This window comes from Suncus etruscus, chromosome 13 (genome assembly GCF_024139225.1).
Source record: "Suncus etruscus isolate mSunEtr1 chromosome 13, mSunEtr1.pri.cur, whole genome shotgun sequence".
In the NCBI taxonomy this organism is placed as follows: domain Eukaryota; kingdom Metazoa; phylum Chordata; class Mammalia; order Eulipotyphla; family Soricidae; genus Suncus; species Suncus etruscus.
The window spans coordinates 24,559,829-24,578,851 of record NC_064860.1 but is presented as its reverse complement, the minus strand read 5'-3'; the positions used below and the strand labels follow the sequence as shown (position 1 = coordinate 24,578,851).

Below are 19,023 nucleotides of genomic sequence, written 5' to 3'. Positions count from 1 at the left end.
ATAACTAAAAATGTCTTTAATAAAGTTCTACTTTTGTGGGGGTATTTTTTTGGGGGGAGGAGGCTGGTGGCATACCCACAGGTGCTTAGGAGACAATGGGGGAAGATCAGAGAGACCTCTGAAGGTTCTGAGGTTTTTCTCCTTTTTTTTTTTTTTTTGTTTTTGGCCCAGGTGCTCAGGGATTACTCATGGCTATCTGCTCAGAAATAGCCCCTGGCAGGCACGGGGGACCATATGGGACATCAGGATTTGAACCAATGATCTTCTGCATGAAAGGCAAATGCCTTACCTCCATGCTATCTCTCCGGCCCCAGAGGTATTTCTCTTAATGCATGGTTGAGTACATACTTTTGATAGAAACTTTAAATGAGATCTTGAGCTGTCCTGGAATCTAATCCTGAGACTTGAGAGAGGCAAACCTATTTATGAACAGAGGTTTATATTCCCCCAAAGCAAGGTTTTAATGAGGTCATGAAGGTAGATCCTTCATGAATGTGCCTGCCCAGAGTTATTATAGGGATGATGAGAAAATTACATAGATATCTACCAAGCTCGTGAACCTAAACAGTAACACAGAAGGTTCAACTCGCACCAACCACAGCACAGTTTAAGTCCTGTGACACTAACTTTAGTAATGCCATGGCAAGAGATACAACAATTATTTCCAACTGACTCTTGTTGATCTAAGTTCTGATCACTCCATTTTTTTGTGTGTTGTAACAAAAAAAGATGAAATAAATTTGTTTGTGCCTGCATGAGGGCAGGTTATGGTGGTGGGTGGGAAACTGGAGATACTGGTGAAGGAAAGGTCGGTCACACTGTCACCCTGATGATAGGGTGGTTGTTTGGAAAATTTAATGCCTGAAACGACTGTATTATGAACAACTTGATACATAACAGTGTTATAATAAAAATTAAAACAAACAAAATCCTAAATTTCTAACCAAACTGGATTCTTTATATACTTGCCTTGTATTTTTTCATTACAGCATTGCTTTCAAAGTTTGCAGTTTCTTCCATAAATCGGCCCACTAGTAACATAGCTCTGCCTTGGATTAACTTGTTCTTAGTCTTAGTTGGGGTTTCATTTTCAGAAAAACATAATTCAACGCCCTTCTGAAGAACAATTAGTGCCTGGTGAACATCACCCTTAAAAAAAATAAAAAAGAAAATGAACAATAAGCATTTTAATTTAAGAACAATTTTCTATTTTCTGAAAACAAAAACTTTTAGCACTAAAAATTTTACATTAATATTCAGTAAGGTTGACTTAAATAGCTTTCTTTCCTGTCCCTCTCTGTTCAGTTGAATATCTTTTTTTTGGTTTTTCGGGCCACACCCATTTGATGCTCAGGGGTAACTCCTGGCTAAGCGCTCAGAAATTGCCCCTGGTTTGGGGGGACCATATGGGACGCCAGGGGATTGAACCGTGGTCCTCCCTTGGCTAGTGCTTGCAAGGCAGACACCTTACCTCTAGGCACCACCTCGCCAGCCCCTCACTTGAATATCTTAATGTAAAAATCTACTTAGATTTTTAAATTCGCCTCTCATTTCCTTTCATGAAAGAATTAATTCTAAAATGAAAAAGGGGAGCCAGAGAGATAGCATGGAGGCAGAGCGTTTGCCTTGCATGCAGAAGGACGATGGTTTGAATCTCGGCATCCCAGACGGTTCCCGAGCCTGCCAAGAGTAACTTCTGAGCGTAGAGCCAGGAGGAACCCGAGCACTGCTGGGTGTGACCCAAAAACAAACAAACAAACAAACAAATTAAAAAACTCAATCTCATTACTCAGCTTTTATCTTAGAATTGCTAGGGATATGGGGCTTTTGCATTGCAGGGGGTCGACCTAGGTTGAAGCCGGGTTCAATACCTCACATCCCATATGGTCCCCCAAGCCTGCCAGGAGCTATTTCTGAGCGCAAAGCCAGAAGTAACCTCTGAGCATCGCTGGGTATGGCCCCAAAAACAAACAAAAAAAAAAAAGAATTACTAGGGACTTATGTTTAGAAGTCACCCACAAAAAGCCAAAATGAGGTGACTTAAAAAATTTTTTTTGTGGGGCCGGGCGGTGGCGCTGGAGGTAAGGTGCCTGCCTTGCCTGCGCTAACCTAGGACGGACCGCGGTTCGATCCCCCGGCGTCCCATATGGTCCCCCAAGAAGCCAGGAGCAACTTCTGAGCGCATAGCCAGGAGTAACCCCTGAGCGTCACAGGGTGTGGCCCAAAAACCAAAAAAAAAAAAAAAAAAAAAAAAATTTTTTTTGTAAGTCACCATGAAATTACTGTTTTTTTTTTTGTTTGTTTTGTTTTGTTTTGGGGCCACACCCGTCGGTGCTCAGGAGTTACTCCTGGCTGTCTGCTCAGAAATAGCTCCTGGCAGGCACGGGGGACCGTATGGGACACCGGGATTCGAACCAACCACCTTAGGTCCTGGATCAACTGCTTGAAATTACTAAGTTATTAATGATTGGGTTTCAGGCATACAATGTTTGAACAATTCTTTCATCAGTATTGACTTCCCTTCCTTCATCTGCCTTCCAAACCCATTTTTTTTGTTTTGTTTTTGGGCCACACCCGGCGGTGCTCAGGGGTTACTCCTGGATGTCTGCTCAGAAATAGCTCCTGGCAGGCACGGGGGACCATATGGGACACAGGGATTCGAACCAACCACCTTTGGTCCTGGATCAGCTGCTTGCAAGGCAAACACCGCTGTGCTATCTCTCCGGGCCCTTTTTTTTTTTTTTAATTTCTTAAAAAAGAAGATTCTATATTGTGGTTTACAGTACTGTTGTTTTTTCTTTTTCTTTCTTTCTTTTTTTTTGGTTTTCGGGTCACACCCGGCAGCGCTCAGGGGTTACTCCTGGTAGGCTTGGGGGACCATATGGGAGGCCGGGACTCGAACCACAGTCCTTCTACATGCAAGGCAAACACCCTACCTCTATGCTATTTCTTCAGCCCCTACAGTACTGTGGTTGATACGGTTTTATACATAACACTTTGCCACCTTTCAGCACCACAGAGGTGACTAGATAGTACTACTGTCAATTTCCCAGATTTAACTTGCCAAGGATGTAAGAAAGAAACAGTGTCACCTTCTATAAACAGTATTGAGTGCCTCTAATGCAAATACAAAGTGTAAAGCAAAAGCAAAATTAAGAAATGATTGTCTCCCTCAATCAAAAACACGAAGATAAATGGAAAGAATTGAAAATGAAAGAATTACATTTCTGGTTTTAAAACTGGAAAGAGATTTGGGGGACTTAGAGCTAGCAGGAACAATTTACAGTGCAAATCTGCTAAAGAACACCAAAGAGTTGCCATTCTCTTAGCCATTACCTTGGACCAAAGCCACTTTGCCCTTTCCACGTACAGTTCAGCAAGTTGAGATTCCCCAGCATTAAGGAGAGCGTTGTAGGCTGTCTGGTGGTGACCAGCCTTTCTAGCTACTCTGGCACTCTGCAACCAGCACTCTCCAACCATTTCATTCAAGTTTGGCCTAAGGGATGTGACAAAACAGGGAAAGGAATGAGCACAAGCACAATAATCTTTGTAGAAAAATGTACCTAAATAAGAAAGTTTCCTGATAGAATCAATATTCCCAAGAAATCAAAAGAACAATAAGTTAATTTTTCCTTTCTTGGTTTCTGAACTACATCTAGTAGTACTCAGAGCTCTGTGCTCAGGGATCACTCCTCAGAAGATTTAGGGGTTCATGAGGCCAGGAATTGAACCTCGTGTGACCATGTGCAAGGCAGGTGACTTACTGACTGTCATCACTCTGGCCAATTTAATTTTCTTAGAGATAATTTTTTTTCAGTTTTGAATCTGAATTTATCTGTTATGAGGTGATTATTTACCTTTATAATAGACTTAAACATAATTTTAACATTTAAGAAGATAAATCAGTATGCAAAAATAATTCTTTTTTTTGTTTGTTTTTGTTGTTTTATTTTTGTTTTTGTTTTTTTTTGGGCCACACCCGGCGGTGCTCAGGGGTTACTTCTGGCTGTCTGCTCAGAAATAGCTCCTGGCAGGCACAGGGGACCATATGGGACACCGGGATTCGAACCAACCACCTTTGGTCCTGGATTGGCTGCTTGCAAGGCAAACGCCTCTGTGCTATCTCTCCAGGCCCGCAAAAATAATTCTTAAGTTCTGCACCCATTATACCGAGGTGGTGTGGATGTATAATAAAGAAAGAAAAACTAAGGGGTTGTACAGCTTTTGCAATTGGTTTCTCTTCCTCTTTCTCTCTCAATCACCCTCTCCCTTTCTCTCTTCTTTATTCTCCTCATATTTCCTAAATAAAATCATTTTACTTCACAGACTAGATTAGAAGAGTAAAAATATTTCAAAATAATAAACAAATATAATATTATATTCACAATAATGACATTCAAAGATCAAGAAAAACCTTTTGTTGAGGCTTAATAAAGCTCTTCGTAGAGCCAGGATGGGCTCTTTGGCTCTGTAGGAATTCTGAGTCATTTCTAGTCGAGCTGCCCAGTTCAGGGAGTCCTCCAGAAAACTGTCACCCAAAGACTGGTGAAACAGTGGTTTGATGCTATGCTCCAACTCACATAACATGTGCAATCTGAAAATAGATAATAACATAGTAAAATGTTAGCAGATTTCAGTCTTATTCAGCTATTTATCAAGGAGGTACTTATATTTAGAAGAAACTTATCAAAATATACAATTAGCAGACATACAAAATAGTATTTTTCTTAAAACTAGGTATAAACACCAGTTAATACTATTCTATGTATTTAATACTTTGCTATGATTTTCAAATTTCTTTCTTTTTTTTTTTTTTTTGGTTTTTGAGTCACACCCGGCGGTGCTCAGGGGTTACTCCTGGCTGTCTGCTCAGAAATAGCTCCTGGCAGGCACGGAGGACCATATGGGACACCGGGATTCGAACCAACCACCTTTGGTCCTGGATCGGCTGCTTGCAAGGCAAACGCCGCTGTGCTATCTCTCCGGGCCCGATTTTCAAATTTCTATTAAATTAGGCATATTCAATTAAAATGTTAAAAATAATGAAACTATAGGGGCTGGAGAGATAGCATGGAGATAAGGCGTTTGCCTTTCATGCAGAAGGTCATTGGTTCGAATCCCAGCATCCTATATGGTCCTCCGAGCCTGCCAGGAACAATGTCTGAGCGTAGAGCCAAAAAAAAAAAAAAAACAAAAAAAAACAAAAAGAAAAAAAACTATAAAGTACAAATTCATGAAAAATATTTGCTTATTTTGCTAGTACTACAACTGTAAGAAATTGAACCACAGTAAATAACAGTAAAAAGTTAAAAAAGAAACATGATTTTGGTATTATTTTCCTCCTAAGAGTGACAGAAACTAGCTTTTACTAGACCTCCTTTTTTCTTTTTTAGTTTTTGAACCACACCTGACAGTGTAAAGGGATTATTCCTGGCTCTCTGATCAGAAATCACTGCTGTCATGATAGTTCAGTGCTAGGGCATTTGCCTTGCATGTCGCCAACTGGGATGGACCCAGGACTACCAGGAGTGATTTCTGAATGCACAGCCAGGAGTAACCTCTGAGCACCACTGGGTGTGGCCCAAACACAAAAACAAACAAATCACTCCTGGCAGGTTTGGGGGACAATATGGGATAGTTGGAATTGACCCTGGGTCAGCTATGTGCAAGGCAAATGCACTACCAGAATGTGTTATCAATCCAGCCCTCTACTATAACCCTTTGAGATATCTCCTCAATCCCATTAAATCAATGTTTTAAAACTAGGGTAATTATGAGGTAAAAGGAAAGAACCATTTTGTATAACTATGCATGATACTAAATCAGCTCTGTCTAATAAAAATATTCCAAGATGGGGCCGGAGAGATAGCATGGATGTAGGTCTTTTGTCTTGCGTGCAGGAGGAAGGTGGTTAGAATCCCAGCATCCCATATGGTCCCCTGAGCCCGCCAGGAGTGATTTCTGAGTATAGAGCCAGGAGTAACTCCTGAGTGCTGCTGCGTGTGACCCAAAAACAGAAACAAAAACAAATAAACAAAAAAAGAATATTCCAAGACTAGGAATCAATGATTGGGTGTGTGTGTGTGCGTCTGTCCTGGGTAAGCCACTTGCAAGGCAAATGCCCTACCACTGTACTATCACTCCGGCCCCAGAATTGATGATTTCTATTTATTTATTTATTTTTGGTTTTTCGGGCCACACCCGTTTGATGCTCAGGGGTTACTCCTGGCTAAGTGCTCAGAAACTGCCCCTGGCTTGGGGGGGACCATATGGGATGCCGGGGGATCGAACTTTGGTCCTTCCTTGGCTAGCGCTTGTAAGGCAGACACCTTACCTCTAGCGCCACCTCTCTGGCCCCGAATCGATGATTTCTAACATTATAGTTTAGGAATATTTAAATCATATGAAAATGGAAGTTCCAAAATACCTCACAATATATTCGTATCCTCGTTGGTAAGAGCCTCTTTCAAAGCTTGCAGCTGAAAGAGGTACTATCTGTTCAGCTCTCACTATTTTCAATGTGTCATAAAAAGTTTTCGTATCTCTTTTTTTGGCTGATAATAGTAGCTGTCCCAGTCTGACACTCCATGATGTAGATTTTCCATCTGAAAAACAAATGGCAAGTCAAGAAATGTCAGAAGAGGGGATGGAGAAATAGCATGGAGGTAAGGCATTTGCCTTGCATGCAGAAGGATGGTGGTTCGAATCCTGGCATCCCATATGGTCCCCCGAGCCTGCCAGGAGCGATTTCTGAGCAGAGAGCCAGGAGTAACCCCTGAGCACTGCTGGGTATGACCCAAAACCAAAAACAACAACAACAATAAAAAAAAGAATTTAGTTTAGCTACTTACGTTTGAATAAGTATCCCATATCAAAATCGCTTATAATTTAAGATGTAATTTTACCTGCTGACAAATAGTTTTCTACCAAATCCCACTGTGACAATTTCCAAGCTGCTTCCACTCTGTATGTGTTTAATTCATCTGTCCATTCAGACCTATTAAAAGCAAACACAGCAGGAAAGCACTTATTGATTTAAATTTAAAGTTGCATTTAGAGATCTTTCCTTTTTCCAAAACCAATTTTTCAAAAACATTTATGATCAAGCCATTTAAGATACACTCCTCAGCGAATTACACTATCATCTATTAGAAGAGAATTCATGCCTGAATAATTAAAAAGTATAACTTCATGTTAAGACTGGCTTAACAACAACAAAAGACAAGAAAAGAACCACCCGAATATATAGGCACTTTACATTAAAGACAAAATATATAGAAGCTAATGGAATGAATGAGGGAGTAGTTCAAAGTACACATGACAATAAGAACATAAACAAGTTACCAGTAATATGTTACTGGTATAACAAAGGCTACAAAATTAGTTAACAATAAAACCCTATATTTATACTATTTAAGTCACTTTAAAATTGGGATCTAAAACCAGAACGATACAAGTTTTTTCCTAAATATATTACTTATGCAACATAAAGACACCTGGTGATATTTATTTTTTTTTTTGGTTTTTGGGCCACACCCGGTGACGCTCAGGGGTTACTCCTGGCTATGCGCTCAGAAGTCGCTCCTGGCTTGGGGGACCATATGGGACGCCGGGGGATCGAACCGTGGTCCGTCCTAGGCTAGCGCAGGCAAGGCAGGCACCTTATCTCTAGCGCCACCACCGGGCCCCCACCTGGTGATATTTTGGATAATGATGACACAGAATAAATAAGACATTCCCTATTTTTTCTTTATATTAATCATACCATTTAAAGGTTCACTATGCTATGAAGATTCAGAAGTTCTCAAAATTATATTACCTATTTATTCCTTTCAAGAAATATAAAACACTCAGAGCCCCCTAATTACACACAAGGCTATCACTGCCCCCAGATGATTTTAGTATCCCCTGAGCCATGGTTTTTTACCTACTCTGAAAAATGCTGTTGTAGATACTGGGCTAGGCAAAGCTCCCATTTTATTATCTAATAACCTAACACTAAAAGGCCCATATAATCCCATATTATAGAGAAGGCAAGTGACTCAGAGAAGATGGATGAATTCACTTCTAAAGACCTCTTTGAGAGGCCTGAGCCCTATCTCAATGGGGCCATGCCTTTTTGCAGGTACAAAACTGTCAGTCTGACCCCTGGATCCACCATGACAAGTGTGATCCCTAGGACAACCACCTAATATGCAATCTCCTGAACACCACAGCCAAATGTGTGCAAGCACAACTAAAGTGTAGAAACTTCCGCACCCATCAAAATTAAAGACTGGGAAAGTATCATAATAAAGTTCACAACTCGGGCCCGGAGAGATAGCACAACGGCGTTTGCCTTGCAAGCAGCCGATCCAGGACCAAAGGTGGTTGGTTCGAATCCTGGTGTCCCATATGGTCCCCCGTGCCTGCCAGGAGCTATTTCTGAGCAGACAGCCAGGAGTAACCCCTGAGCAACTCCGGGTGTGGCCCCAAAACAAAAAAAAAACAAAAACAAACAAAGTTCACAACTGTTTGCATTACACCCCAGGTATACACAAGCCACATAACTAAGGGTACAAGCAAGGTAAAAAAGGATGTATGAGACCCAGGTAAGGGGTGGTGGGACCTTTACTCTATGTTTTGTTTTGTTTTTCTTTGGGGGGGCGAGAGGGGCATGCCCAACAATGCTCAGAAGTAATTCCTGGCTCTGCACTCACATTACTCCTGGCAGTTCCTGGGGATTGAGTCCATGTTGGTCATGTGCAAGGCAAATGCCCTACCTATTGTACTATCACTCTGACACCCCTCCCCTTGCTTTTTGTACTAAAAATTGCAAAATGATACAATAAAATAACTCCAATTATTTTACTTTAAATCTAAAGTAGCAGCATAAATACTGAGAAGTTTTTAATTTCTAAGAATATTAGTAAAAATAATTTAGAACAAGTCTAAAGTAATTACAATAGAAATGTAATTTTCAGAAGTCCCATTGTGAATAACTTTAGCAGTGACAACACCAGATGCTAAAATATCAAAACTGTAGGATAAAAATCTGAGTCAAATAATTAGAATTTAACAATATGAATGAATGAGGGAAGTGGAAAGCCTGTCTCGAGTACAGGTGTGGGTGAGGTGGGGAGGAGGTATTGGTGGTGGGAATCTTGCACTGGTGAAGGGGGGTGTTCTTTACATGACTGTAATCATACAACTACAATCATATTTGTAATCATGGTGTTTAAATAAAAATAATTTAATTAAAAATGTATTAAAAATAAAAATAAATGAACCACTTAAAATATATAAAAAATATTATTAGAATTTAGGGCCGGAGCAGTGGAACAAGTGGTAGGGCATTTGCCTTGCATGTGCTGACCTAGGACAAACGGCGGTTTGATCCCCCAGCGTCCCATATGGTCCCCCAAAACAGGAGCGATTTCTGAACATACAGCCAGGAGTAAACCCTGATCATCACTGGATGTGGCCCAAACAACAAAAAAATTATTAGAATTTGCTATGTAGTGGGCAAATTTTATACCAAATATTATTACAATAAAAAGTACCAAATGGCAGTGAGAAGCAAGTGAGAGGACTCATCCCTGTAAATAATGGCATTTATAGGGATGGTTCTTTAGGGGCCAGAGAGATAGCATGGTCCCCCGAGCCTGCCAGGAGAGATTTCTGAGTGTAGAGCCAGGAATAACCCCTGAGCGCTGCCGGTGTGACCCCCCCCCAAAAAAAAAAAGAATGGTTCTTTAGGTAAGGCATATTCACTAATTTTGGAGAAGTGTTTGTTTAAATACAAACATCTTCTCTATGAGAAAAACAAGTTCCTCAGTAACCATCTTTTCCAATGACAGAACATCTTGGGGCAAAGAAAGAGCTAGAGCACATACTGCAGGAGCTATGGTTTTACCTATGGTACCACATGGTTATCGCTACCCCAAGCACCACTAAACCTATGCCTACCATGTCCCACTGCCATTGATACAGTCTCCTACACTGAATATTGACACTTGTTTCATAGCCCAACGACCAGGAGAAAAGATTATATATAAAATACTCAAGATCCAAAGAAAAGACAAGAGTCCAAACATTCCTATGTGCATCAACAAGAAACGTGACACTTCAGCTTAAGTCATGACAAACTTGACCAAATTTTTGCAATCTCTTTACTCATAAGGTCTCAATTAATCTGGAGAGACAAATCTTTTTTTTTGTTTTGGTTTTTTGGGCCACACCCGGTGGTGCTCAGGAGTTACTCCTGGCTGTCTGCTCAGAAATAGCTCCTGGCAGGCACGGGGGACCATATGGGACACCGGGATTCAAACCAACCACCTTAGGTCCTGGATCAGCTGCTTGCAAGGCAAACGCCGCTGTGCTATCTCTCCGGGCCCAGAGACAAATCTAAAGTATATAAATGTTGAGCCAGAGAGAAAGTCCAATGGTCTGATTACAAGCTTTGCATGTAAGAGGTTCAAGTTCAAGCACTGGCACTGCCTGCCTAGTACTCACGCACTAACCTGGGAGTAGCTCCTGTGCACTACTGGATGCGTTAACTCTCCACCCCATCACCTTCCCAAAATAATAAGATGAGAAAATTGCTCTGCAAAGTTTCAGCCATCATTTAAAAAAAAAATCTCATATATGTAAAATTATGTGTTCAAATAGGATTCTCTGTTCTTAGACATGGTAGACTGGTGATCTTCATGTTAAAATTTGGAATATAGGGGCCGGGCGGTGGCGCTAAAGGTAAGGTGCCTGCCTTGCCTGCGCTGGCCTTGGACGGACCGCGGTTCGATCCCCCGGTGTCCCATATGGTCCCCCAAGCCAGGAGCAACTTCTGAGCACATAGCCAGGAGTAACCCCTGAGCGTTACCGGGTGTGGCCCAAAAACCAAAAAAAAAAAAAAAAAAATTTGGAATATAGAGAAGCTTGACCTAGAAGAGCTACATTGGGGCTGGAGAGGTAGCACAGCAGTAGGGCATGCAGATGATCCAGGATGGATGATGGTTTGAATCCCAGCTTCCCATATGGCCCCCTGAGCCTGCCAGGAGTGATTTCTGAGCATGGAGCCAGGAATAACCCTGAGTACTGCTGGATGTGACCCAAAAACCAAAAACCAAAAAAAAAAAAAAAAAAAAAAAAAAAAGAAGAGCTACATTCAAAGTGATCTAATTAAAGACAGAGGCCTATGGGCCTGTGTACAATTTGTTTAAATTAATAGTCATCCCTTTTTTATCAGATCTCATTACTATGATAATCAGAGTCTGTTAAATGTTTTAAGGAAAAAGTTTTTAGCCCCAAAACAAGGCAGCTTCAAGAACAGAACTGTCTTTAGTCACTATCTAAACAAGGAGAACTGTGAGGTTTTAGTTCATCAATTCTTTAGAAGAAATTCCAGGTAATCTAAAGTGGTATTCCATAAACTAGTCACAAAGTTTACCCAGATGAACATGAAAAGTAACTGGTGGCAATAACTCAAGCAGAACTTAGGTAACCTTTGAGAGTACCAATAATAAACAAGCGCTGAAGCTTCCTATCTTAAATTAAATTTAACTAAAGGGTAACTCTTTGGTTGGAGTTAACCTAGACAAATGAAAATTCAGGGTAAAATAAATGTTTTTGCTGCTTATCTTCAATACAATGAAATCATAAAAAGATTCAGTAACTTGAGCAATCATTACCTCAACCCAATCACTAAGTAAAAATTCTCCAAATATAGTAACAAATTCTCAAATATAGTAATGAAAGAAAATGATTCTTTAAAAAACATATTACCTGTTAGCATGCACTCCATTCACCTGAGTGATTACAGTGGACAGTTGACCAAGACCTAACATGGATTTCACTACACCATGATAATGCCCGATCTAAAAATTAGAAATATTTAAAATAGCAATCATCAAAATAAATATATCTTGGAAACAAAAAGCAGCTTAGCTGGTATTCATTTAAATCAGCTACTGAACTCATTTAGACAATCCTTTATAGTTTATGTCTTATTTTGCAGAATCCCTTAAAGAACAATGCCTTAAATGTAACTGAATAATTATAAAACATATGAACAACCTAAAAAGTCTCAGATATGGGGGGGTGGGCCACACCCGGCGATGTTCAGGAATTACTCCAGGCTCTGTACTCAGAAATTGTTCCTGACAGGCTCAAGGGGCCATATGATGGATGCCGGGGATAGACCCCGGGTCAGTCCCAGCTTGGCCGCATGTGCCACGACTCCATAATTTTTTAGGAAAAATTCAGCCCACCAGATGTATACTCAGATTTTCCTGGTAGGTGAACTGAAATAACCCCCACGGGATTCCTCAAAAGGCCCGCTGTGGACGCCTTTTTTCCCCTGCGTGGATGGTTGAGGAATTTTGTTAGAGATGCTTGGCATTGCATTTTTAGTTATTTGACTATCTCTCCTTTATAAATCTTAAGGAAAAAATGTGGTCTCTATTAAATAATTTGGCTAAAGAAATTCCAGCATCAAAGATTACAAGAGAACCCCCTTTTTTGGAACTTATAAACTAAAACAATGTTTTTTCTTTTTTATGTTCTTGCAGCTGAAATTCTGGGGCAATTGAGGTTAATTGATAAAAACTGTATTGAGTAACTTTACTTTGTTATGGTAATTATCATCCTTAACACCTGTGACTGTATTACCTCTATAAAAACCTCTGTCTTGAAAATAAACTAGTCGCACTCATGCTAGATGTGTTGACCCCACATACTCTGTGTGTGAGGTTATTATTTTTTCATTATTATTCCGTTCGTCCGCCCGTGCTCCCGCTTTCTTCTTGTGAAGGACTCCATCCCACTAGACTTGCTGAGACGCAGGATGTCTGCAGCACGCATGCAAGACAAACACCCTACTGCTGTGTTATCACTTGGGCCCAATCTCAGATTTTTAGGTATAAGGATTCTACATACTTAGTATAACTTTTGGTTCATATCAAATAAATATTCTAATATTTAAATGATTTTGATAATTATTCCTCACATAAAAATTAAAACCCAAAGGTTACAATGTTAATATAGATTTTGGGCTTCAGTAACTAAAAAATGAAATAAATCATAATATTTAAAATTAAAACTAAGGGATTGAAGAGATAGCACAACAGTAGGGCATTTTTCCATTCCTGGCATCCAAAGTGACTCTCATTCATGTAGGAGGAATTACAATTATTTGGGATTAGAGGGATGTTTGGAATCAAATTTCTTTGAAATAATCTAACTTTGGTCTCCCAGAGTTTCTAATTTATGGGTATTTTCATAATGCTGTCTCAGCATTATCTTACCTGGTCTGGTTCTAGCTGGATAGCCCGGTCATAACAAGCAGTGGCATCTCTCAGTAAGCCAATGCTTTCATGTTCAAGGATCTGTTCTTTCAGAGACGGTTCTGCCTTTCGAATTGCACTTACTCCAGCCACTCCATCTGGCTCATGCATAGCAGCATACAATTTCTTTTTCCAACCATTAAAACAAAAATCAGAAAAAAAGCTATTAGACTATCAGATTATGTGAAAAACAGCATAAGGATTCTCACAGTAGTGATACGTATTATTTCAAAATATACTCAATAAAGTTTTGCAAACTCATTTCCAAGCATTCTATTCTACCTCAATACATTTCACTGAAATAAACTTATATATTGTTAGTGATGAGAATTATAAAAAATCTCAATGAGGGGATGGAGAGATAGCATGGAGGTAAGGTCACTGGTTCAAATCCTGGCATCCCATATGGCCCCCCGTGCCTGCCAGTAGCGATTTCTGAGCGTGAAGCCAGGAGTAACCCGTGAGCACTGCCGGGTGTGACCCAAAAACAAACAAATAATAAAAAAAAAAATCTCAATGAATGAAACTCTCAATTCTTTCAAGAGAATGAAGAAGAATAGTAAAGTATTTTTGTATTTGTAGGAAGTATTTGCAAATAAAAAATAAACCATAGTAACTTTTAATAACTTGAAATATGGAATATAACATAAACTGTAGGAGAAAAGCAAGTATTTCAGTAAAAGTGGTCAAATGTTTGGACTAGAGTAATAGTACGGTGGGTAGGTTGGCCTTGCACGTGGCCAACCCGGATTCACTACCTGGCATCCCATATGATCCTCTTAACCTGCCAGGGTTAATTTCTTCTTTTTTTAAATATCTTTATTAAGCACCATGGTTATAACATGGTTTTGGTTGGGTTGTAGTTGGTTATCTTTGAGACAGGCATTCTATTTTACTATCACTGTCATGATAGTTGTTAGTGTAGTTATTTCTCTAACTGCGCTCACCACTCTTTGTGGTAAGCCTCATATTAAGGGCTGGTCCTTTTGGTTCTCCACTCTATTGTCTCTGGGTAATATTACCCTTGAGTGCCACCTGATCCGGCCCCCAAAAAAACAAAAGAAGAGTGGTCAAATGCTGCAAGGTGAAGAAAAAGGACTGGAGGGGCTTGCTTTGTATGCGGCTAGCCAGATTCAATCCACAGGTACCACATATGGTCTCCAGAGCCCTGCAAGGAGTGATCCCTGAGCGGAGATAGGAGTAGGACCTGAACAACATTGGATGTAGCACCAATCACATCACCATCACACCTCCAGAAAATTGAACTGGAGGGCACTGATTTTCTTAGCAAAAACAGTGTCATTCCGGGGCCGGAGAAATAGCATGGAGGTAGGGCATTTGCCTTGTATGCTGAAGAATGATGATTCGAATTCCAGCATCCCATAGGGTCCCCCGAGCCTGCCAGGAGTTATTTCTGAGTGGAGAGCCAGGAGGAACCCCCGAGTGCAGCTGGGTGTGACCAAAAAACAAAACAAGGGGCCGGGCGGTGGCGCTAGAGGTAAGGTGCCTGCCTTGCCTGCGCTAGCCTAGGACGGACCGCGGTTCGATCCCCCGGCATCCCATATGGTCCCCCAAGCCAGGAGCGACTTCTGAGCGCATAGCCAGTAGTAACCCCTGAGCGTCACTGGGTGTGGCCCAAAAACAAACAAACAAAAAAAAAAAACAAAAAACAAAACAAAACAAAACAAAACAAATAGTGTCCTGGGGAATGAGAGAGAAATCTTGTTGAAATGAACAAAAAATGAATAGGAATAAAGAACTGAATAAAGAGAAGATAGTAAATCCTTTAAAAAACTAGCCATGAAGGGAAAAATTATGGGAATTATCCAAGAAATGCAATTACCAAAAAATAAGGGGCCGGAGAGATAGCATGGAGGTAAGACGTAACTCCTGTGCGATGCTGGGTGTGACCCAAAAACAAAAACAAAAAGACAGGTAATAACAGAACATGCTTACATACTCTATATAATAGTTTGGCTGAGAAAGAGAAATAGTACTGGAGAAAGCAAGAATGTTTGAAGAAATAAAATCCTTGAAACAGAGAACATAGGAAGTTTTGAACTCCAACAGCAAAGACAACTTAGAAATATCAGAAGATATGGCTTTGGCTAGGACCAGAGTGAAGCTACAGATCAAAGATTAGAAGTCAATGCCGGGCCCGAAGAGATAGCACAGTGGTATTTGCCTTGCAAGCAGCCGATCCAGGACCTGGTTGGTTCGAATTCTGGTGTCCCATATGGTCCCCCGTGCCTGCCAGGAGCTATTTCTGAGCAGACAGCCAGGAGTGACCCCTGAGCACCGCCGGGTGTGGCCCCCCCCAAAAAAAAGAAGTCAATGCCACAATGCTGGTTAGTGAACAAAAGATAATCTTCCATTCTCAACAGAATTCATTGCAAAGTCTTCCTGACAGTAAGGGCCACTGAAACTACAAGACTACAAAAGGGACCAAGGTTAAGTAGCACAAAAACTACCAAGGGGAGTGGGAGAAAATTGTCATCCTGAGGACTCAATCAGTAAGCAACTCCCTATTTAATATCACAGAGAAGTAGAAACTTAGAACTTTTAGTGAATTTAAAGAAACAATAGAATAAACTACCAATATGGGGCCGGCAAGGTGGCGCTAGAGGTAAGGTATCTGCCTTGCAAGCGCTAACCAAGGAAAGATTCGAACCCCTGGCGTCCCATATGGTCGCCCCAAGCCAGGAGTAACCCCTGAGCATCAAATGGGTGTGGCCCGAAAAAAAAAAAAAAAAAAAAAAAAGAATAAACTACCAATAAAACACAGAGGATATGAGAGCAGAAATGAGAAACTATAAATAGAAATGCCAAAACTGAAAAATTTGGTAGGCAAAATTTTCACTGTCACTGGACAGTCTTACTAGTAGAGTAATTGAATTAATTACTGAATTCAACAGCTGCTGAATCCGTGAACTCCAAGATGAGGTACAGAAAACCACCAGAAAATGGAAGATGGAAAAAAGTACAAAATAAATTAATACAACAAGCTGTACAAGTGGGAAACAGTTCCTCTAGCATTAAGAGGGGTAAAAGGGGGGGTGGTGGGAAAGAGTCTTGGAGAAGGCCAATGTTCACAAAGAATGAATTCACTGCAGTTATTCATATATTAGTTTTCTGAGCATTTTTTTTTTTTTTGGTTTTTGGGCCACACCCTGCAGTGCTCAGGGGTTACTCCTGGCTGTCTGCTCAGAAATAGCTCCTGGCAGGCTCGGGGGACCATATGGGACATCGGGATGCGAACCAACCACCTTTGGTCCTGGATCGGCTGCTTGCAAGGCAAACGCCGCTGTGCTATCTCTCCGGGCCCCTGAGCATATTTTTTGAGCTGAAAAGAGGCCTCTAACTTTTCCCCATTATTAATCCCACCTACCCTTACTTTCTTTTCTTCCTGTCATTCCTAAATCATTATTTCACCAGTATAGTTCTTCCTAATTTCTATTATAAGCACTCTAACTTCCTTACGCTGAACTCATAATTAAGTATAAAAATTTTCACATACATAGTAATGACTTGCTTGCCTTGAAGAATAGTCCCTTTTTCAAATTCTTCCTCTACAAATACTATAGGCATTTTGCCTAGAACTTTTCTTGTTCAAATCCTCTAAGAAAAAAGTCCAATTTTGGGGGCTGAAAAGTTAGTACAGCAGGCAGGGTGTTTGCTTTGCATATGGCTGATTGATCCCTGGCATCCCATATGGTGCCCCAAGCATAGCCAGGATTGGTCCCTGAAAGCAGGACCAGGAGTGGAGCGGAGGCACTAGAGGTAAGGCATTTGCCTTGCAAGCACTAGCCTATGACAATCCACAGTTCGATCCCCCAGAGTCCCATATGGTCCCCCCAAGCCAGGAGATTTCTGAGCGCATAGCCAGGAGTAACCCCTGAGTGTCAATGGGTATGGCCCCAAACAGAAAACAAATAAACAAACAAAAAAGAAGGTGTGGCTCAAAAGCAAACAAACAAAAGCCCTATTTTGATTTCTTTCTTTTCCCAAACTTCATCTTTTCTCTGCCATGCCAAAACAAACACTTTGCTGTAGCATAAGACATTCTTTCCCAACTATGGAAAGATGCCTAAAATTAAAAACCTTGGCTATTCTTTTTACCCTTTATTCTTCAAAATTCGATGTACATAGCACCTCCAAGAAAACCTTTCTAAACCCTGTCCACCACTCCTATCTCTTACCACACCCACCACAGAGGATGGGTTCTTCCTCAGGGCATACTCGCATTACTCTACTTTAGTTATCGCACTAAAGTAATATTTATATAGTCTTCATCTTGAAGCTTTGAAAGCGTTTATAGCTAGTACTTAGATTAGCATCTAAAGTATTAAATAAACAGGTTAATAAACAATATAAACTTAAAAGCATATAAAACATATATAACATATAAAACATAGCACATAAAACATCATTATTAAGCCCACTAGATGACTTTCAAACCTGTAAGAATCCAAGATGCTTTTGAATATTTTGCTTCTTTTCTGTAATAAATGATTCAAAGTGCATCACAGCTCGAGTATATGCTTTGGAGCGGAAAGAAGCCACTGCCAGTGTATCCTGAGGTATAAGATCCAGGAAGCGAGTTACACTCTGATAGTCTTCATGTTCTGCAGTAGATACTAGATAATAAAAAGTTGGGTAATTAAAGACATAGTGAGAAACTTAAAAGGAGTCCACTTAAATTTAAGTTCCATGTATTTCACTCAGGTAAATGTATTAGGATATCATGTTTAGAGTGCAATGATCAATATGATTGCTCAGAGAATTCTTGTTCTAACTCCATCACCATTACTTACTTTACCTTAACAATCATCTAAATTGAATTTGCTTCCTCATCTATAAAAAGAAAATATCTATCTAGCCCTCTTTACAATATTATTGTTTAATAAACATAAATCTATAATAAATATTTAAAAGATACACAAAGGATCAGATTAATAGAACATCAGGGAGGGCATTTGTCTTGCATGTGGCTGACTTGGTTCAATCCCCAGCATCCCATATAGTTCCAGAATTGACTTCTGAGCACAGAGCCTAGAGAAACCCCTGAGCACTGCCGGGTATAGCCAAAAACAAAAGAAAAGATAAAAGATATACAAGTGATACAAAAGATTTAAAAAAATGAATTATTATTGATAATTAGAAAAAAAGTGACAGAATATAGCTGGGAGAAAGAAGAGTTAAAAAAAAAAAAACCCTCAATTTTAAGATTATTTGCTCTTTTGTTTTGTTTTGTTTTGTTTTTGGGCCACAACCAGTGACACTCAGGAGTTACTCCTGGCTATGTGTCCAGAAATCGCTCCTGGCTTGGGGGACCATATGGGATACCAGGGGATCAAACAATGGTCTGGCTTAGGCTAGCGCCGGCAAGGCAGATAGATGCCTTACTGCTCCGCGCCATCACTCTGGCCCTTCATATTCTAGTTTATCTGTGCTGCCTTTTATACCAACTACTACAATAACAATTAAAATTAAAAAGTCTTTGATATATACACATAGTATATCTTTAGGGTAATATTTTTCAGGAGTCTAGGCAATTTATAAACTAGATACTTTTTTGTTTTGTTTTGTTTTTGGGACACACCCAGAGGCTCTCAGGGGTTACTCCTGGCTCTGCGCTCAGAAATTAATCCTGGTTTGGGGGACCATATGGGATACCAGTGATCAAATCCCATGTTCATCCTGG

General features: G+C 40.3%; 1 protein-coding gene across 1 annotated transcript in view; it reads right to left on the bottom strand.

Moving 5' to 3' along the window:
• ATR (ATR serine/threonine kinase) overlaps positions 1-19,023 on the bottom strand; it is a 104,654-nt gene that overhangs the window by 31,370 nt on the left and 54,261 nt on the right. Inside the window, exons 28-35 of the mRNA XM_049785944.1 lie at positions 17,778-17,956; positions 13,281-13,445; positions 11,761-11,852; positions 6,906-6,997; positions 6,428-6,605; positions 4,415-4,594; positions 3,337-3,496; positions 970-1,149 (exon numbers count right to left, since the gene is read on the bottom strand). Of these exons, the coding sequence (XP_049641901.1) occupies positions 970-1,149; positions 3,337-3,496; positions 4,415-4,594; positions 6,428-6,605; positions 6,906-6,997; positions 11,761-11,852; positions 13,281-13,445; positions 17,778-17,956 (1,226 nt within the window). The remainder of the gene's footprint in view (positions 1-969; positions 1,150-3,336; positions 3,497-4,414; positions 4,595-6,427; positions 6,606-6,905; positions 6,998-11,760; positions 11,853-13,280; positions 13,446-17,777; positions 17,957-19,023) is intronic.